Below are 22421 nucleotides of genomic sequence, written 5' to 3' on the forward strand. Positions count from 1 at the left end.
AAAGAAGTTTCACTTCTGGAACGTGTTCGGCACACACGCTCTTTTTATTCATTATTTCACAACTTCGAAACAAAAATTATTATGATAATAAGATTTAGGATTGTACAAAAATTAATAGGAAAAACTAAAATAACTTGCTTAAAACTTCTATGAGATTTAGATGAAATTTGTTAAAAACATAGTAATAATCATAATTACTTTTCATGGAAATAGCTTAGAAATAAGACTGACAAAATATACAGTGCTTTTGTTGAAAAAAAAAAAGAATGCTAGTCTGATAACAGAAACTCAAGTTTTTCATACAAATATACAGACAAATGTTTTATATTTATTGTAAATAGGTATTTAAACAAACAAAAATAATATTGATGTTTTGCATTAAAACAAAACATGTATTATGTGTCGAATAAAACACACAGCGTTGGATGAAGAAAGCAGTCTATGAATCCTATATATCTCTATGCAAATTGGGTCACCTTACCAAATATCGATGGATCTTTCACCTCACTAGCAAGAGCGCGTCCCTAGTATGGCATCTGTCATCATCGCCTTTGACGCGCTGTCATCTTCCAAGCTCCATAGCATCTTCATCAGCAAGCAGTAAACTGCAACGCTGTGTGTTTTATTCGACACATAATACATGTTTTGTTTTAATGCAAAACATCAATATTATGTGTCTTTCTAAAACACACAGCGTTGGATGAAGATGTGTTTGATATCTGCTGGTGAAGAAAGACATACAAACGCTATGTTGAAAATAAATTATCTTGTTAATATTGTAATACCTAAGTGCTGTATTAACAACTTAAATTTCATTCCTTACAGAATGTTAAATGAACCTGTTGTATTGTAAAATAAAGTTATATTTTAAATTCTAAAAACAATACAAGGGGGTTATGTAATAACAACAAAAATTGTTTTTCTTTCATATTGTAAGAACTAACCATATAGGTATCCTCTAAATTTTAAATTATTCTCCTCAGATAATCTTCTCAATAAGCCAATACTAATGAACTAAGTCTTAGAACCTAAGAACTGCTTAATTATTTCTCTATATCTTTGATACAAATCAAAGTTCAAATAATAACATAAAAATAAAATTTTAAAAATTATAACTCAAAGGAAGATCAATGTCACCAAGGATAAACAATGGAGCCTCTAAGGCTAAATACTACAGTAAATAACATCTGTATATAAAATAACTATAATAAGCAATGTTAACACAACTGTACCTTAAGCATTAAGCATGTTTGTTACACATTGATCATTACTATGATCTTAAATTAATTACACTGAATTAAATAATAAATTAAACAGTTTCAGGTTACCTTAAAGTAAACCAGGCACTGGCTAAATTGACTGATTGACAGTAAAACTTTTATAATTGACTGTATGGTCCTTCCACTGCCTCCACGGGTTGGTGCCCTTACCACATTCTTGAAGCCACTGCTGGACAGGGCTGCTATGTTTACTGTCTTTAAGATCTGGAGGGACCTTAACTAGCCAGAGATAAAGGTTTGTGTTGCAAGGTTAAAGGGTCCGCCCCTTTATATAATTTAGATAAGAATCAATTATCTACTTTTAAGATTGAAAATCAGTCCTTTGTTACTTGAACCAACCTTTCCACATGGGTCACTGGGCATATCTATGTGTCTGAGTTTCCTCACAACCGACCACCTGATGGATAATGTGTTGTTGTATCCATTTAGTATCCAAATTCTGGTCAGGTTATAATCTTATCTTGCTGTGATAAAAAAACTGTATTTTGAGGTTTTCAGAAGTCATGTTCATGTCATGAACAGGTTGAGCTTGCTTATGATAGACTTAAGCCAATTAAATAGAATCCCTGTGTACTAGATTACATGCATTCTTTTTTTTTTTTTTTTTTTTTAAGCATTGCATTATGAAAGTCACCTCCTGCTTGGAGGGTCATATGTTGGCACTGTGGAGGGGCACCACTACTTAACTGCTCTTTCTCCTTTGCTTTACAATGGGCTGTTTTCTCCCCTCCCCCCCCCTTTTTCTGACTGAGCAGTTGGGGGGCCATAAGGCCGTAAGGCCATTCACCAATGGTCTGAGTGCTCATGACTTCCGGGTCAATAACCATATATAACCATAATAGTCAATAACCATAAGCCATCTTTAGGCGCTTGACATTGAGTTGCGGAGAAATGCCCGTATATTATTATTATTTATTATATCAACCATAAGCCACCCTTGGGTGCTATGTATCTGCCCCGGTCCCGGGGTGCGAGGTGCGCTAGTGCACTTGGAGGATTACCCTTGAAAGGGAATATTCAGTCTAGGCGTCAGCTCCATCAACGACTGCAGATGTCGCAAAATTCGGAGCAGGCTTTGGCAAATATGCCTTGGCACTAAAGCATTCCTTTGGGTAGCGAAATGGTCCATATCAGGAGCTTCCGAAATATTATATTTCCTGTTGTACAAGGTAGGAGAAGCCACTCCGGTACAGGTTGATTTCTTGAGAGGCAATCTAAATCAAAGGCCACTTAGGCGTCCTGGAAGCGTGCCAAGAGTTATTCTCAACTTTTCAGCTAGGTACAGTTACTCAGTTGTAAGAGCTAAGAGAGTCAGCAACCTTTGTATGTGGGCGACCAAAGTCTGATTGATAGCTTGGGCTACAGGATGTGCACCCCTTGCAATTTACTCAGAAGCACTTTTATTGCATATCTGGTACACGACATCTAAGTCAGAAGTTCTAATGCCAAGTCCCCTGCTTCCCTCTTCATTTCTCTGACAGGTAAGTACTGTTCAGATGTCCTACTCAGCCCGCATCTGCGGTATCTGTAGTTAGGAAGTGAGAAACTTGTTCTTTTACAAAGACTATTACATTTCTGTCTATGTTTCTTTTCCACAACTCTTAAGTCTTGTATAGCATGTAGAGGGAAAGCCTTTCTCTCTTGGTCTGCTGTGCGCGAAACTCTAGAGAAATACCTGGAGGCGACAACTGTACAGTCCTCTCAGTGTTAGATGTCTAGAACTGTCTGCAACTCTTATTTAGTGCAAGACATGGTCCTTTTAATGACTACCACAGTATGCTCTATCTTTGAGGCTTTTGGGACTGGCAATAACACAGACATTTCTATAGTATTACACATGAGGCACAAGTATCCAGGCTTACAATGTACACTTTGTAATTGATGTGCCAAACCTGCCTTCCCAAAATCTCTATGGTCTCCGGGACCTGTAGAGTTAATTGGAACAATCCTTGTAGACGAAAAGATAATTGTCTAACTAGAAGGCTGTAGCTCATTCTGTGGCTTTACTAAAATCTCCATGGTCTCCGAGACCTGTGAAGTTAAATTATTAGAATAATCCTGATAGTTTAACTAAATCAGAGGGCTGTGGCCCTTTTTGTGATTGGAGTGCCAATCAAGCTCTACCAATATCTCCATGGTCTCCGCGACCTGTGAAGTTGAATTGGAATAGTCTTGTCAATCAGGCTTTACCAAAACCTCCATGGTCTCCGCGACCTGTGAAGTTAAATTGGATTAGTCATGGTAGACCCAAAAGATAATTGTCCAACTAAATCAGAAGGCACTTTATGTGGCTGTAGTGCCAATTAAGCTTTTCCAAAATCCTCACAGTCTACAAGACCTGTGAAGTTAATTTTGCAACGGTCTCAATAGACAAAAACTTAATAGCTTAAATAAAACAGAAGGAGGGCACCTCCAGCCTGTAGGGTCTCCGCGACCATTTGAAATGGCTGCCATATGCAGGCAGAAAATAGGCCAATGATGCCTGATTGTACAAGCCAATCCTGACCTTGTGAGAATCTCATTACTGTTACCAATGATGTCTAATTTTACAAGACAATCCTGGCTTTGTAAAATGATAAAATGTTTAATTACCGTTATAATCTGTGATCTGTATCAAAATTACCTGGTTAATACCTAGGTGTTTAGGTGTCTCAGGTTGAATATCAACCTGGCGGAGCCATCAGCTCTTATTGCCAGAAGCATATCTGAATGTAAGTATGGCATATATTTTTCTGGGTCTTTCTGGACACAGTTCTTTCAGCATAACCATACTAAGCTAATCATGGCTAAGGACGCCTTGTACATATTTTCAGTACATATTTTTGTAGAAGATACAAATAAAAAATACAAAGATTTTGGTTACTTTACTGTTGATATTATAGAATTGTTATCACACCTGAGTGTTAATTTTAAGGCAAGCTCTTTCACTTAAGTAAGAAAGGAACTAGATAAACAACATTATCATCAGTAACATTATAACCAAGAATGATCTCATTCAACTGTTCGGGGATACAGTAAATATGGGTCCTTGATGATGATAATGTATATAAACATATCTACCTCTTATAATCTGCAATGTCTATTTCTTATGATTTTTCACTACTATTCAAATAAGTACCCATAGAATCAAAGCTTATTCTGGTATCAATTGGCTATGAAAATAAGCTCCTTATGTTAAGAATTATTTACCATAAGATAAATTAGGTAATCTCAACTTGCAGTAATAAGTAGCTCTTACTGAATATTGTGTGAGACTGTTGCTCATATTATACACTCTATATCATATCCTATAATAAGTAATGTAAAATCTATATGTGACATGTATCAATATTGAAATAATATTAAAATAGTTAATTAACAATTTCTTCTCTTTAGAATATTGTGATAGACAGGTTTTGTAACTAACTATCTAAAATCTAAGTACATCTTAATTGTCTTGAATTATTTATGTAGTCAGTGGGCACTAAGTAGTAGGTACTCACTTTTGTTGAGGTAGTTACAATTGAATGGTCTAAGTGATTGAGATGCCTCACTACCTGCTGAGTGCTGGGGCTCGTTAGCCAGAGGGGATCACGGTGGATTCCTTATACCTAAGTACCTTCTACCTAGGTAGCCTAACGCTATTTCACAAGTCTGGTTAAAAGCAATACTTGACACAGTAACCAATGTGCCTGTGTATGATAAAGAAACCCGATGATAATGTAGTGATCTCATTATAGGCATGCATTGTGTTTTATTAATTACCTACATCTAAATATTGATGTATTTGTGTCAAATACTGTGAAATGTATGCCACGTGCTGGATGAAAATCTATGCACGAGTCCGGACATGTTCTGACAAGTTTGATTGTACTTACGGAATTTCTCGTCTCCCGGTCTCTTGGGCAGTGACGAACCATTACTTCTCTCGTCCTCCGAGGACGAAAAAGAGTTCCCGCCACTATTATACATACCAAAGCACCGGTTTTCGAATTTCCTTCCGACAACGTGGTCTTTTGTGTTTCGTATTGGAACTAATTCCGTTTTTCACTAGAAAAACACTAAAATTTAACGCGTGTGTGTTTTATCACACTTAATATTCGAAAATTATAATTATATATATTCGAATTCGAGAATTATATTCTGCGCGATGTTATTGCGCACGAATTCATAAACGCTATGGAGCTTGGAAGATGACAGCGCGTCAAAGGCGATGATGACAGATGCCATACTAGGGACGCGCTCTTGCTAGTGAGGTGAAAGATCCATCGATATTTGGTAAGGTGACCCAATTTGCATAGAGATATATAGGATTCATAGACTGCTTTCTTCATCCAACGCTGTGTGTTTTAGAAAGACACATAATAAATAGATAATCCATACTAATCCATACTATAATATTATAAATGCGAAAGTAACTCTGTCTGTCTGTCTGTCTGTTACTCAATCACGCCTCAACTACTGAACCAATTTGCATGAAATTTGGTATAGAGATATTTTGATACCCAAGAAAGGACATAGGATAGGTTTTATCCCGGAAATCCCACGGGAACGGGAACTATGCGGGTTTTTCTTTGACTGCGCGGGCGAAGCTGCGGGTGGAAAGCTAGTTATTAATATTTTTCAAATGCATCATGAGATGTAACGTTTTCAGAACTTTTTTTACATTACTTTCTAATAAATAATAGTAATATTTTTCTATACTTATGTAAGTACGTGTTTATATTATACAATGCAAAAGCAAATTTATCTGTTTGTCTGTAAGTTTTCACGCCAAAACAGCTGTACCGATTTGGATGAGTTTTGACATATGAGTAGATTTTAATTTAGAAATTGTGTGTAAATTTTAAGTGGACAGAAAGCTAGTTTTATTCACATCTTTTAAATATGTGAACACTGAAAAATCGAGCATATATTTTTATAATTCGATAACTCACTATAAATACACAGATATACAGAAGAACAAAGTTTTATACATATATATTTATTGAAGTGAAACTTCTTTAGGCGCGTTGAGAGTAAAATTTCAAACGTCATGGCAATACCGTCACGTCACGGTAAGGCGACGATTTTGGTATCTTTGCATCTTGCCAAAGAAGTTTCACTTCTGACACGTGTTTTAATTATTTATTACGTGGCATGTTCATAGTCTTCCGTTTTCATGTCGTTTATTCCCAACTCGTCGTTTTGTTCGTGTGTGCGTTCATAGTATTCCACTTTCATACCTACAAACAAAAAAATAAATATAAAAAATTCGATCATCCCTTCCCTACTAATATTATAAATGCGAAAGTAACTCTGTCTGTCTGTCTGTTACGCTTTCCCGCTTAAACCTCTCAACCGATTTTGATGAAATTTGGCACAGACAGTTTTTAGACCCTGAGAAAGAACATAGGCTACCTTTTATCAAAACACCACGCGGGCGAAGCCGCGGGCGGAAGCTAGTTCACTATAAAAGTTAATAATGTTCAAAATGTATCTCTAATTAGAAAACTCTGCCTAGACGCGTAGGCAATTTTGCTTCGGACAATTTGTTTTGCACAATATTGTAAGTCAATTTGTTTATCAACAACTAGCTTACCGCCCGCGGCTTCGTCCGCTTTGTCTAAAACCTAATAAATTATATACTAAAACCTTCCTCTTGAATCACTCTATCTATTAAAAAAAACCGCATCAAAATCCGTTGCGTAGTTTTAAAGATTTAAGCGTACAAATGGACATAGAGACAGAGAAAGCGACTTTGTTTTCTACTATGTAGTGATAAAACATACAAACATCTATTTTTCTTTCTTTTATCCTATACTAGCTGCTCCGCGCGGTTTCACCCGCGTGGCTCCAGTTTTGTTGGTCGTAGCGTGATGATATATACCCTATAACCTTCCTCGATAAATGGGCTATCTAACACCGAAAGAATTTTTCAAATCGGACCAGTAGTTCCCGCGATTAGGTTTAGAGACATTTATTTAGAACTAGCTTCCGCCCGCGACTCCGTCCGCGCGGATGTCGGTCTTCGCGTGGATGGTTTATTTATCCATTTTGAGTAACTCTGACAATGACATCTTATAAATATCTATTGGACCCAAATACGGCTAGGCCTATAATAATACGCAACGTGTGTTCGCGGTTCTACGGAACAACGTCTATGGATAAAACTGAAAAATTAAGATTTTTTTTTCTACGTATTTTTCCAGGATAAAAAGTATCCTATTTTACGCCCAGGATAATAAGGTATAATTATACCAAGTTTCATCGAAATCGAACCGCTAGTTTTCACGTGATGCCTTCACATACAGACAGACAGACAGACAAAATTTTTTTTTAATCACATATTTGGGTTTGGTATCGATCCAGTAACACCCCCTGCTATTTATTTTTTCAATATTTTCAATGTACAGAATTGACCCTTCTACAGATTTATTATATGTATAGATTTTACAATTCACTTATTCTAATTAAATAGTGTTAACTTGTACACCTTGACAAAAAAGTTAAAAACTTGCGGGTGAGCGGAGAACTACTCTGTACAATTATATCGTCTTATGACGGTATGGCTGTGTTCGTAAGGAATGCTAACACGGATATAAAACAACTAAATGTGTTTATGTGATCAGCGCGTTCAAACAAACAAACAAACTCTTCAGATTTATAATATTAGTAAAGATTTCCCTATGTTTACTCACCATCATCGTATTTACTGGGATCGTCACTTAGACTCTGCACATACGAGTTACCGGCCGGGTCGTCCAGTATCAATGTAATTGATCTCTTACAGTCGAGTACTTCTTCTAGTTTTGTTATGAACCTGTTTATTATAAATTATATATTATATATGTTTATTATAAATTATATATTATACTAGCGGTCCGCCCCGACTTCGCCCGTGGTACATGTTTACGTTTTCTCTGCATAAGATCCATCCTCGTACTTCAAGGAATATAATAAAAAAAGAATTATCGAAATCGGTTCAGCCGTTCTCGAGTTATGCGCTTACCAACACATTTTGCGATTCATTTTTATATATAAGATTATTTAGATTAAATATTTAAGATAAAGTTTTTATTAATATTTGTATACTTCAATAAGTGACACACTATTAAGTTATACAATCATAGTATACAACGGTAAGTGGTACATAAGTGAAGTCCCGTGACCCCTAGTGGGGTAAGGGGCAGATGCATTTTGCATACATCTGTTTCACTGATCGATTTTCTTTTAGGGACAAGTAGGTGATCAGCCTTCTGTGTCCTGCCAGACCGAGACATTTTTTTTCTTCGTCTCCACCGGGAATCGAACCCAGGACCCCTCAGTTCTACGCTTACATGTCAACCACTGTACCAAGGAGGCGGTCAAATAGTGATAAAGAGGTATACAGAATTAAGTCACACGTTAGAATACATCATTCAATGATTAATTTCAAAATGGCTTTAAAAATATGCTTAAAGCAACTCACATAATATAATTTGTTTGCAATAATATAACCATACCATATACATACAATGTATTCATTTTTAATTACAACTAACACTTTACCCCCAATTTTAATATATATTATAAAGGCGAAAGTTTGTAAGTATAGATGCATGGATGTTTATTACTCTTTCACGTAAAAACTCCTGAACCGATTACAATGAAATTTAGCACACATATAGAGGGTAACTTGGATTAGCACATAGGATAGTTTTTATCCCGGAAATCCCACGGGAACGGGAACTAAGCGGGTTTTCCTTTGCAAACGCGGGCGAAGCCGCGGGCGGAAATCTAGTATTATATGTATTTCTGTATATGTACTTTAAAATAACGAAACTTATAAATATAAATTTATAAAGCATTTGAATGCCATAAAACTAAAAATATCAATTTCAATAACGAAACTTTATAAAATAAATAAAAACTTTTACTTCGTAAATAAAAAAAAAACTCACATCTGTAAATTCTCCTTAGCAACAGCTGGCGAGTCCCCCTGCAGTGCGGGCGCATTCCCCAACTGATCTATGAAGGCCCGAATTATGCCCTCGGCTGTTGTGAACCTGCCCCCTAGGGCTCTGCCCCCCACTTCGAGATCTAGTTCCGGTATACTCATACTGCATGTCTCTGACTGTATAATTGTACAATTGTTTTATTAGTTCAAGTACACATTACAGTTTCCCAAATTGATGATGATTTCTATATTTACATTTATACCTGTACTAGCGGTCCACCCCGGCTTCGCCCGTGGTACATATTCAAGTTTTCTCTACATAAGAACCATCCTTGTACTTCAAGGAATGTAATAAAAAAAGAATTAACGAAATCGGTTCAGTTGTTCTCGAGTTATGCGCTTACCAACACATTTTGCGATTCATTTTTATATTATAGATAAGAAGATATTGGTTACATTGCAAAATAATATACTCTACACGCGTAAATTCATTCAACATTGAGATATACAATATTAAGTTTAGATTTTAAAAGAAACACAATTGAATAGTTTCACTTTTATATACTTATCTATATATATAAAACTCAAAAGTGACTGATATAGTGATCTATCAACGCACAGCCCAAACCACTGGACGTATCGGGCTGGAATTTGGCATGCAGGTAGATGTTAGGACGTAGGCATCCGCTAAGAAAGAATTTCCTGAAATTCTTGCGGGAACGGGGAAAACGGGGATGCACGTACAAAGTCGTGGGCGGAAGCTAGTTGTGTAATAAAAAACGAAACAAATATATATATTAAAGTGGAACTATTGAATAGTGTGTATCTCTAAAAAATCTAAACTATCAAATGTAGTTCCATCATGAAGTAACAATACAAAGTAATGTATACAATCTTGTGTCGTCAATTCGTGTATAATTGAATGTGAAATGTCGTGCTAGTGTACAACGTTACCATATATGCTTCTGTCTGTTTGTATATTATACAATGTTGTGTTATATATAAAACTAGTTTACCGCCCGCGGCTTCGCCAGCTTTGTCTAACACTTAATAAATTATATACTAAAACCTTCCTCTTGAATCACTCTATCTATTAAAAAGAACCGCATCAAAATCAGTTGCGTAGTTTTAAAGATTTAAGCATACAAAGGGACATAGGGACAGAGAAAGCGACTTTGTTATATAACAGTATACTATGCAGTGATACATTTGCTTATATATTTCACGCACTTCCCAAACTATTTTCCTTACAGGCAAGAAGGTGATCAGCCTTCTGTGTTGTGGTAATCTCCACCAGGAATCGAACCTAGTGCTCTTTGGTTCTACGGACACGCATTTAAAAAGAAAGAAACAAACATTTATTTATCAAGGACAGCACAACACACACAACTGTATTTACTTATTAACGACATTTTTTTAGGCAAAAGAGTGTATTTTTATAATAGAAAATATTAATAAATACAACTATACAAATATAGAAATACAACAAAATCGAAATAGGAATGATTTAATGAAGAATTAAATAAAACTGTATTAAAAACTCACCTTCAATATATCTCTCGAGAAATCATCTCTGGTCGCGATTTTCACTTCGAATTTTACGCCCTTCTCTTCTATACCACCCCCCGACTTTACCTGTTATACAATAATAAGTGATATTTTTTATTTATACAAGAGTTAGAGCCGATTTTCCAATCCTTGGTTTAAATTTATTCATCGAATAACGTATTAAACTACCATTTCAAAAATGTATTCTAATTACCTGTATTTGACAGTTTACAGGTGACATTTTGAAATGTTCGTGTAAGAGCTACCGCGCAAGAGCAACTTTTGTCTCCGCAACTATTTTGTCTCTCCCATCAACTCTATGGGAAGTTGCGTCGCTACGTGCGCGCACTTTCTTACTAGCCCATAGAGTTGATGGGAGAGACAAAATAGTTGCGGAGACAAAAGTTGCTCTTGCGCGCTAGCTCTAATACTTTATTGGACGGATAACTTTTAACCAAGGATTGAAAAATCGGCCCTTAGTAATATAAATTATTTATTATAAATTGTAGACTACAATGTGGAAAACGCATTTTTTTCTGTAATACAATGATAAGATAACAGCTAAAAAATTTAAGCTTGCTAAGAAAAGCTTATAAAGGTAAAAAGGGGAGTTTCTATGAATTAAAAATATATCTATTTTATTTTAAGTATCTTGTTTCACTCAATTATATTTACGGAATCCATACTAATATTATAAATGCGAAAGTAACTCTGTCTGTCTGTCTGTTACTCAATCACGCCTAAACTATACTGAACCAATTTTCATGAAATTTGGTATGAAGATATTCTGATACCCGAGAAAGGACATAGGCTACTTTTTATCCCGGGAAAATGACGCAATCCCGGAAATCCCACGGGAACGGGAACTATGCGGGTTTTTCTTTGACTGCGCGGGCGAAGCCGCGGGCAAACCTATTCTATGTGTTAATCCAAGTTATCTTCTATATGTGTGCTAAATTTCATTATAATCGGTTCAGTAGTATTTGCGTGAAAGAGTAATAAACACACATACATCCATCCTCACAAACTTTCGCATTTATAATATAAGTAGTAGGATAGGAAAGGGATCTAATATTATAAATGCCAAAGTTTGTGAGAATGGATGTGTGATGTGTATGTTTGTTACTCTTTCACGCAAATACAACGGCACCGATTACAATTAAATTTTGTATGTAGGTAGCTGAAGACCCAGAATAAGACATAGGCTACTTTTTATCCCAGAAATCTCACGGGAACGGGAACAATGCCGGTTTTTTTTTTCGTATAAAGTACATAATTATAATTAATATCTAGTAAAACATTATATATTAAATGAATAAAGCTGACCAGCGCTATACAGGGTGGTACAAAATAACAAATTGGCAGCGGATAAGCTAAATTATCAATATATAGCGGTTATACAGGGTGTCGGTTTGTATTTGCGTTATATTTATCGTATACATAAAAAGAGCGTGTTTGCCGAGTACACGTGTCAGAAGTGAAACTTCTTTGACAAAAATCAAAGATACTAAAATCGACTTACTGAATGACGTGACGGTATTGCCATGACGCGAACTCGAAATTTTACTCCCAAAAGTAAAATTTCCAGGTCGCGTCATGGCAATAATGTCACGTCGTCACGGCAGTAACACGCGTATCTTTGAATCTTGCCAAAGAAGTTTCACTTCTGATGTCATTTAAATCTATACTAATATTATAAAGCTGAAGAGTTTGTTTGAACGCGCTAATCTCGGGAACTAATAGTCCGATTTGAAAAATTCTTTCAGAGTTAGATAGCCCATATATCGAGGAAGGCTATAGGCTATATATCATCACGCTAAGATCAACAGGGGTAGAGCCACGCGGGTGAAACCGCGCGGAGCAGCTAGTGGATAAATATAACGCAAACACAAATCCAACATGGCAGCTATCTATTCTATTATTATTTATAAATACCTCGTTGTACCAATTCGTCCAATCGTCCCCACCCTGTATATAGTTCGATTAGAGTATTTCTAGTATTTGAAGAAATGGTCAAGCGTGAATTTGTTTTAATATCGCGAATAGTTGGAAAAAAATCTTGAGTATGTATACGTCGCCATTATCTGGCTGCTATGTGATTGAATGACTAGCGCGTTCATTGAATGACTAGGCCGAACCTTGATTCAGCAAACGTCACTCAACGTCCAAATATAACTGTATCTCTGTTCTCTTGCTCTGTGTCTGGGTGTTAATTATCTATATAAGTATTTATTTAAAATTATATATGTATGTTTATCAGCCATCTGGTTTCCATAACACAAGCGAAATCTTAGTATGGGATCAGATCGTGCCGTGTGTGAAAATTGTCCCGAAATATTTATTTATTTATTCAACAACTTGGCGAGTTGCTCTTTAGTCAATCAATTAAATCTCGTGATTCAATAAACGCGCCAGTCATTCGACCAGATGGCTGCGACATATACATACTGATTAACTTTTGAAGGGTATTGGAACGAAAATTTTAGTTCAAAATAATAAAAAAATGCCATAAAATCATATTCCATGTAAAGTTAGATAAATATATAAATCATATACAAAATATTTCAAGAACAAATTCACGCTTGACCGTTCATACTTATGGTGTACTATCATAATTGTATACATAAATCATAATAATTTTTATTATATACTCTAGGTAGTTTACAGAAATTAGCACCAATACTAAAAATATAAGATACAGCATAGGGTTGCCAATACATCTCATACACAAATAATTTAACTGAATATAATATGTCCACTGTTTTACATCAAAATAAAAAAATGTATAAATTTTTCCCAAAAAGATACAAGACTAAATCTCTCCAAATATGTAGAAAACAAATTTTTTTTTGGCAAAAAGCTGGCAGCCCCAACACCATAATATTAAGTGGCAACATTTAAACTCTCACCTCATTAGTTCTGTGTCCGCACGCTTCGCACACAGTCGCCATGATCACGACTTCTTTGAAATGGGGTATTTCTGAAAACAAAAAGATAAAATTGAAAATTTTCAATAATATATTTTTATAGCATTGAATTTTGATAAAATTTTTACTTGATTATTATCATTGAGGTATTATTACTACGTATAAAGAGGACAACAAAATCTGTGCGCTGCGCGGGGCGGCTAGTGAGTAGATATTCTGCCTCTTATCTTAATATATATAAATCTCGTGTCACAATGTTTGTCTTCAATGGACTCCTAAACCACTTAACCGATTATAATAAAATTCGCACACCATGTGCAGTTCGATCCAACTTGAGAGATAGGATAGTTTAAATCTCAAATCGTTTTAGAGAAAGCGGGCGAAGCCGCGGGCGGTAAGCTAGTTACTTATAAATTAAAACCAATCAATGTAACAAATAAATATTGCTTATCTTATTAAAAAAATATGAATAAACTTATCAATTAAAACCAATCAATGTTACAAAAAAAAAAATGGTTTGAGACGATTGACTCTAACTCGTGTTACAAATAGTGTAGTAGCGATGCCATCTCTAGAACATTGTACATAGTACCTCAATGTTGATTATAAATCATTTATTTATTATTATTTCAATGAAAATTTTCTCAGGTTTAGCCATACAAAAAAACTTACAATTTAAATAAAGTGTTTCTTTATTTATTTATTACTAGCTTCTCGCTGGCAACGTCGATTTCTCCGGTCTCAACTTATTTCTCTACCAAAATTCAAGGAAATCCATGCAGTACTTTTTGAGTTTAACCCGGACATACAAACAGACAAAAATTCTATATTTGGCTTCAATATCGGCTGTAGATCACGATTCACGCCCCAAGTATTCTTTATAAAAAATATTCAATGTACAGTTTGACTTTCCTACGATTTTATTATATGTATAGATTCATTGTTTTTTTTTTAATCTATCTGTTGTGTGTGTGTGTGTGTGCATTTTTGTGTGTGTTTTTCTTCCAAATACTCACTAGTCAATTTCATATTAGTATCGGCTGGCGCGTTACAATCTGGACAATTGGTCGCGAATTGCAACACTTCGTCCGCGACGAGCTTGTCGTAGGACCCCTGGCTCGGGTCCGCCGGGGTTATGGACCCCGGGAGGCTGGCAACCGTGTCCGGGGATAACTATATAAACGTAATATATATAACTTAATATATATAAATCTCGTGTCACAATGTTTGTCCTCAATGGACTCCTAAACCACTTAACCGATTATAATAAAATTCGCACACCATGTGCAGTTCGATCCAACTTGAGAGATAGGATAGTTTAAATCTCAAATCGTTTTAGAGAAAGCGGGCGAAGCCGCGGGCGGTAAATTAGTCTATACTATAATATTATAAAGCTGAAGAGTTTGTTTGTTTGTTTGAACGCGCTAATCTCGGGAACTACTGGTCTGATTTCAAAAATTCTTTCAGTTTTAGATAGCTCATTTATCGAGGAAGGTTATAGGCTATATATCATCACGCTACGACCAACAGGAGTGAGACACGGGGGTGAAACCGCGCGTAGCAGCTAGTATTGAATAAAACTCTTTTTAAGAGCTTTTTTCAGAATTTTATGAAAATGGTATAAATATTCTAAAAGGAAAATGAACTACTGGGATAAAAAAAAATTGCACCATGCATACAGTCTTGTCATATATGGAATAAACTCAAACTCAAACATTTATTTATTCAATTAGACTTCTTCTAGAAGCACTTTTGAATCGTCATTACAATATATTTTTCAGTTTGGTTTCAACGGTAAAAACATTTGGGGTCAACAAAAAACTCTATATTGGTACAAATTAAAAGAAAACATCTTACGGGTAAATACATGGCGCTCCTTGTCTGCTTGCGAAAAATAAATAAATATTAATTACTATTATTTGTATTATTTATTTGAAAAACTCTTTTTTTAAATAATTTCTATCACACTTATTTCAATCTACTGATAAATTATATTTTTATAGTAGAAAGTATTAGTTTATGGTAGAAAATGGTAGTATATAGTAGAAAATGGTAGTTTATGGTAGAAAATAGTAGATTATAGTAGAAAATGGTAGAAATAGTGGTTTATAGTAGAAAATAGTAGATTATGGTAGAAAATAGTAGTTTATAGTAGAGAATGATAAAAATCAGTCAGTTATAGTAGAAAATCACAGATTTTCGTAGAAAACAGTAGATTATAGTAAACTAGTACTAGTAGTAGAAAATCGCAGTTTTTAGCAGTAAATATTATTTATATCTCACCTCATCCTTCCTATATATACCGAGCAAGTGATCTTGCTCCTTGTTCCTCGTGAATTCAGTTTTGTCACATCGCGGGTCACGTTTCGGCGCGTCTGGGTTCTCTACGAATGTGTTGCCTGTAAGAAATAAAAAAAAAATTTTTTTAGATACATACTTTAAAACTCACTTTAAAAATATATTCACAGATTAAAGCAAAATTATTATGTATTTAAATTCGTCTTCACTACGTAGTATTAACAACAAAACAACGTTGCAAACAAAAACAAAGTCCTTTCTCTGTCTCTATGTATGCTTAAATCTTTAAAACTACGCAACGGATTTCGATGCGGATTTTTTAAAATAATAGTGTGATTCTAGAGGACTGTTTTAGTATATAATTTATTAGGTTTTTGACAAAGCGGGCGAAGCCGCGGGCGGTTAGCTAATTATGTATATTTCTTCTGTGCGTTTTTAACTGAGCTTCTGTTAAAACGTAAGTAACTAGCTGCGTTCCGCAGTTTTACCCGCATTGCTCCATTTCTGTTGGTGTTAGCGTGATGATATATAGCCTTCCACAATAAATGGGTTATCTAGCACCGAAAGAATATTTCAAATCGAACCAGTAGTTACCGAGATTAGCATGTTCAAACAAACAAACTCTTCAACTTTATAATATTAGTATAGATAACACAGCTCAACAAAAAACAATTTTTTTTTGTTGCCCTGGTTATTTCTACAGATTTATATATTTCAAGTACCCAGTTTGCGAATGTAAGCATTAAAATTATTTAATTGGCTCTAGTTTTTTTTTAATTTGGATTTTCAGATATAAAAATTTCTTACGGCCCTTCAGAGTACGGGTTACTAACAAGTGTTTATTTTTAGGTGAATTACGTTTTCTGCACATTTATTCGCTCAGACAGAACCCTATTCTATAAAACTGACTGTAGAATATCAGAATAATAAATGGTTTCTGTAAAAAAATATTTTTATGAACAACAATGTTCGGTTTGTATTGAGTTAAAGAAACCCAGTAGCACTTGGTCAGCAAAGTGGATAGGTATACGAAATTCCCTTGATGTTTTTATTAATAGAATTAGATAAAGCAAATTCATTAGGAATAATTAATAAATATGAAAATTTAGGCCTTTGAGGGAATCTAGAAGTATAAGAAGAATACCCGATGGCCCTACAGGACGGGCGTGTCGACAATTGATAAAAAATTAAAATTTAACAAAATTTAATAACTGATGCTGAATGTAAATTATGGAGAGATATAGTATTAATTAATTTAAGATTAATTTAAAACACCAAATTATAAAGAAATGGCACAACAGTTGTTTAAAAAACTTCATTATTTTATGAGCAAATACGAGCATAAAGCTACACTTTGCCCACAGTCTCCTGGATAGATATCCAGTAAATCTGCGGAATTTCTGTGAGAAACAGGAAGAACACATCGAAAAAGAAGTAAAAATTATGAAATAATGGTATCAGGGTATATGGGATCGTCACATGATGGCAGATTACTGATGGTCCATAAGAAAACTATTGTCCCAAAATTAACTAAGAAGAGAAGCTTATAAAATCTATTTCCTTGTACTATTTCATAAGTTTTAATGATTTTTCTCTATTTTTATATCCATTTGAATTAATTAAATACTAAAACAAAACAATATGTAAAACTTTGTAATAAATAAATGATGTAAAACAAATATACCTTCTATTTCATGCTGCGTTTTAGAGTCTAGTAAGAAAATTAGGATAAAAAAAAACTAGAGCCAATCTACCAAAACCATTAATAGTTCTATATATAATATGCATTAAATTATTCGAAACCACTTTCACATCCAGGGCAACAAAATCATTGTTGACCAGTGTAATATAATAAATAACACCCACCGCTAATATCCTCCAACTCCAAGTTCCACATGGTCTCCAAGCCCCTGAGACCCTGGAGTTTCCTCACGAATGTTGCAATCTGCTCCGCTGCTTCTGGATGATCTTTCTTTCTTGCCTCCTGGTCTTGGGATAGACCGGAGATCGCTCGGGCTAGTATACCTTCAACCGTTGTTACTTCTGTGAATTAATAAAAAAATATGTAAAAAATAAAACAACCATAATTGTTACCTTTGTAAATGGATAAATATAAAAATCAAATCTCTATATATAAAAATTAATCCCTATTTCCCTTGGTCACGGCATCCCGCGTGAACGGCTGGACCGATTCCGATTATTATTATTTTGATGTGTTCGCTATTGTCAGGAGATGGATGTTATAAAAGAAAAACTCAAGAAATTTTTGCTAATAAATTAAGAAAATATATAAACTTCACGGGTTTGATAATTTGCGCGATTTTGATAAATACGACCTGGAGACCTGGTTGACCTGGAGAAGCACTAGCACTTCAAAGGCAATCGTGGAAGAGTTTGGAGGAGGCTTTTGTCGAAAGGCAAGCAAGATACCCAGAAGAAACCTAGTTAAGCTATTAAATTATTGTTACTTGTAAATGTTCTTGCAATAAAGGCTTTCATTCATTCATTTTTTTTTAATTTAAATTTAAATATTCATTCAATAAAAACGTACCTCCTTTCTGACTCTGAGCTGGTATCTCAAACTCTAGTTCTGGAATGTAGACCCTCGTAAAATCACTCTTTACAACTTGTCTGTTGAGATCTGCCGCGTCTTCTACACGGAGTTTCCATCTGGAATATATATACATATAATTATATAGAACTAGCTTTCTATGAAACCTATCCTATGTGTTAATCCAAGTTACCCTCTATATGTGTGCTAAATTTCATTGTTATCTGTTCAGTAGTATTTGCGTGAAAGAGTAACAAACACAAGCACATCCTCACAAACTTTCGTCAGTCATCGGGTCTTCCACGCAGGCCTTCACAGGCCTCGGGGTAACTGTTCGGGGCGACGGCCCCTTTCAGTGGTGGCAACGCCGCCTGCAACTACAGGCGGGGCACTGGGTGGGACCTAGTGGTCCGAGGTGATTTATAATATTACTAGCAGTCTGCCCCGGCTTCGCCCGTGGTACATATTTACGTTTTCTCTACATAAGAACCATCCTCGTACTTCAAGAAATATAATAAAAAAAGAATTAACGAAATCGGTTCAGCCGTTCTCAAGTTATGCCCTTACCAACACATTTTGGGATTCATTTTTATATTATAAGATAGTGGATATATTTATAAGTACATAGGTAAAAGCAAAAAATATTATATTATTATATTGTCACCATTCCAAGTGTACAAAAGCGTGTTCAAAATACTCTAAAGTAACCGTCATGAGAAGCTATAAATTTTGTAAACAAGTGTTCAGGAGTTCACAACATTTGGACCAACAAAAAAAATGAATTTGTTTAAGATTTAATAAATTATTAAGTAACAAATATTAATTTAATACTACCTACTTCTAATATTAACCTTAAGTTTCCAAAGATTAGCGCGTTTGAACAAACAACTCTTTCTTTTTACTTATTATATATTTTAGATAAATTGTATTACGCACCTTTTGACGTTTTTTTCGTGGCGAATTTATTTCCTTAGATGTACTGGCTACTGGCTCCATTATACGTAATAACAAATAAAATTAACGCAACAATTAAAGTAACAACAATAAAAAAGTGATAACGAAACAATAACAAAATTAACAATAACAACCAGATCCGCGATATATGCAAAGCAATGAAACAAACTCGTACGCATTCGAAACTCGAATGATGCGTTTATTTCAAAATGGCGTCCCGATAGTTCACAATCCCTGCGACGGACGCGTTCCGGTACCAAGAAACACAAACGATAGCGCTTTGCGTCGTTAAAATATGATCCGACTAAATTAAATAGGTTGTTACTTTCATATAACCCGTCTATATTTCATGTCGATTGAATATGGTCAATTTATTATTATCTCGCAGTATAAAATGTTTACTTAGTAAAAGATGTTTGTTTACATAATTTATAGCTTCTCGTGACGGGTACTTTAGTACATTTATAAATGGCAAATTAAAGTCTTATTAGTGGTTTTTAAACAGCTATCGGCGCGGGAAGAATTTACTTTAGCGCTTTCCCACTTAAACCTCTCAACAGTTTTTGATGAAATTTGGCACAGACAATCTTTAGACCCTGAGAAAGAACATAGGCTGCCTTTTATTGCAAAGTATGTATGTATGTAAGTATGTACTACGGGCGAAACCGGGCGCTATTAATTAATATAAAATATAAATAACATGTAAACTAAAAAAACATCTATCAGGGCATAGTCACTTAAGATACTTAGGACCGATTTTTCAATCCTTGGTTAAAATTTATCCGTCCAATAAAGTATTACTCGAACATTTTAAAATGTCACCTGTAAACTGTAAAATACGGACAATTAGATAACATTTTTGAAATGGTACTTTAATACGTTATTCAATGAATAAGTTTTAACCAAGGATTGAAAAGTCAGCCCTTAGTTACATAATAACTTACCGAATACCAAACTCTGCGATAGCGCCCCCTGGCTGTATCTCGTTGTTCTCAAAGCCGCACTCCTCGCACGAGAACGACATTAACACTACATTCTTGTAGTGTGGGATGCGAGTTAGGAGGAGGCGGGTCATTCCCTGCAAATGTAAAGTAGCTTTTGCTTGTACTGTATGGTAATGTGTGTTTATTCATTTTATTTACGCATGACGAGGCTATACTAGGCTCATAAAACATAATAAAATATACTTTAGTGCAAAATTTTATAATTTATACAAATTATTTTTATTTTCGATTCCCATAAAATAAGCATACATATATTGTATAGATATATTGGAAATGATTTCTGCAATTACCAAATTAAATTTATATGTCATCAGACCTATATTATTAATGTATGTATGTATACAATATTATATAACATACATTGTAAATTATTATTTTTAACATAAATATAACCGAAAGAAGGTTATCTAACTCAGACCCGAGAGCGTTATATTTATAATTACCAATTACTACACCATTAAGACAATAATTTGTAAAAATTGTATGTATGAACTATGAATAATAACTATTATAGGGACACACCCTATCTTATGTAATAACTTAATTTATCCTGTAAAACTGCTCTAATTGCGTATTTTACTGAATAAATCATAGTATTTGTGTCTTTTATCACAAAAACATCGTAATGTTTACGATGCAATTTGGGGTTAGATTGTAAAGGTAATTTTAATAATATCTAGCAATAAAATTATGATAAAATACACATTATCATCGTTTAGATCGTAATATTACGTAAAATAATAGCTAATACTGTCTCAAATACTCAATTCGTGTAAGAATATTTAGGAAGAAAATATGTTCCAGAAACCTCCAATAAAAAACTTACATTGCCATGACAATTCACACATAGCGACTCAATTTCTGTAACCTCCGGGTCTGGATCTTCACCTGTGAGGTCCCGGAATAGAGGTTTTTTCTCTACAGTACTCATTTTTTACGTAAAATATTAAATTTTCCACACTTCTGAATACGAAATGCGTTCGGCAAAATAGTGTAGTCACAACTGTCAACGTATTGACACTTGAAAGCTCGTTGAAAGTGACATATGACAAAAATGACATTGGTAAAAATGTTACTTTACGTATAATTATTTCCCAAATTTTAGGGCAAATGTAACGTACTGAAAAATACTATAATAAATTTAGTTTCCAGCGATCTATTGGCGCTGCTATGAGACAATTATACAGCTGTAAATAAATTTAAATGTTTTGCTTGCTGTTTAAATGTTTCATTCTTTTCAATTAATACATAAATAAATTACTAAATTAGTGTAAGTCAATACCGCATTAGGTTAAGCCTGTAAAGGTAATTGATGTAGGTAATGATAAATAAATAAATAAAAATAAATACTTTTTACTAAGCACATATCTAATCTTGCTGCAGGTATAACATTATAATATATTCTGTGGTATAACTAATAATAATTAATATACATGATAGGTTTTATCATAAAAGTATACAAACAATAGGTAAATGAAATGATAGTCCATATCCATCTACAAAGGTCAAGAGCCACGACAGTATATCGTGACATCATAACTAATTATATATATTATGATCGCGATATACAACAATGTAGTAAAAACAACAAAATTCTAAAATATAGAACGATTACAATTTAGTCAACGCCTCCACAAAAACAGTAAGCAATATTGAAGCTCGGCGACAATAATTATTTACTAAAAGACCTTTTTTCTTATGCAAAAGTAAAATTTGTATCAATAGGCAAGGTCGTGAAACTATGCTAATTGTTTTACAAGTACTGGTCGAAATAATATTATATTCTCAGTAGTACATAATATTAACTCAATGATTCTCAGCATATTAAACCGTATCCGCTTGTATTTGTTTCTTGAGTGACAACAAACTTTGTGTTTTTTTTTTCTAGTTGTTTAATAGATCGCAATCCTACTAATTTTAAAACATGAGTTGAATATAAATTCAAATTTACAAACATAGCAA

General features: G+C 34.3%; 1 protein-coding gene and 1 long non-coding RNA gene across 5 annotated transcripts; both read right to left on the reverse strand.

Annotated features, from left to right (window-relative positions):
- Positions 1 to 360: 360 nt before the first annotated feature.
- LOC123704659 lies at positions 361 to 5619 on the reverse strand. Of its 3 annotated transcripts, none has more exons than XR_006753157.1 (2): positions 5234 to 5619; positions 361 to 722 (listed from the first exon to the last, which is right to left on the reverse strand). It is a non-coding gene; the product is annotated as an uncharacterized LOC123704659 (long non-coding RNA). The 3 variants fall into 3 exon arrangements; XR_006753156.1 differs by having other exon boundaries at positions 361 to 719; positions 5138 to 5619; XR_006753155.1 differs by having other exon boundaries at positions 5138 to 5619.
- A 169-nt stretch (positions 5620 to 5788) lies between these two features.
- On the reverse strand, positions 5789 to 21447 carry LOC123704655 (zinc finger protein ZPR1). Of its 2 annotated transcripts, XM_045653067.1 has the most exons (12): positions 21286 to 21447; positions 20400 to 20533; positions 18502 to 18620; positions 17817 to 17993; positions 15936 to 16051; positions 15510 to 15533; positions 14669 to 14825; positions 13635 to 13705; positions 10723 to 10812; positions 9182 to 9354; positions 7940 to 8061; positions 5789 to 6484 (listed from the first exon to the last, which is right to left on the reverse strand). In XM_045653067.1, exons 1-12 carry the CDS (start codon positions 21388 to 21390, stop codon positions 6390 to 6392), a joined length of 1383 nt encoding a protein of 460 aa, XP_045509023.1. In that variant the 5' UTR covers positions 21391 to 21447; the 3' UTR covers positions 5789 to 6389. The 2 variants fall into 2 exon arrangements, with proteins under 2 accessions (XP_045509023.1, XP_045509024.1); XM_045653068.1 differs by lacking the exon at positions 15510 to 15533.
- Between the last annotated feature and the right edge of the window lie 974 nt (positions 21448 to 22421).

The sequence above is a fragment of the Colias croceus genome, chromosome 30, assembly GCF_905220415.1.
Source record: "Colias croceus chromosome 30, ilColCroc2.1".
NCBI lineage: Eukaryota > Metazoa > Arthropoda > Insecta > Lepidoptera > Pieridae > Colias > Colias croceus.

Coding starts and splice junctions, on each gene's coding strand:
- LOC123704655 (XM_045653067.1), bottom strand. CDS start 21,390: ATGAGTACTGTAGAGAAAAAACCTCTATTCCGGGACCTCACAGGTGAA. Junction 15,534..15,935: donor GTATATATAGGAAGGATGAG/GTGAGATATAAA, acceptor TTTCGCAAGCAG/ACAAGGAGCGCCATGTATTT. Junction 10,813..13,634: donor GCGGACACAGAACTAATGAG/GTGAGAGTTTAA, acceptor ATTGTATAACAG/GTAAAGTCGGGGGGTGGTAT.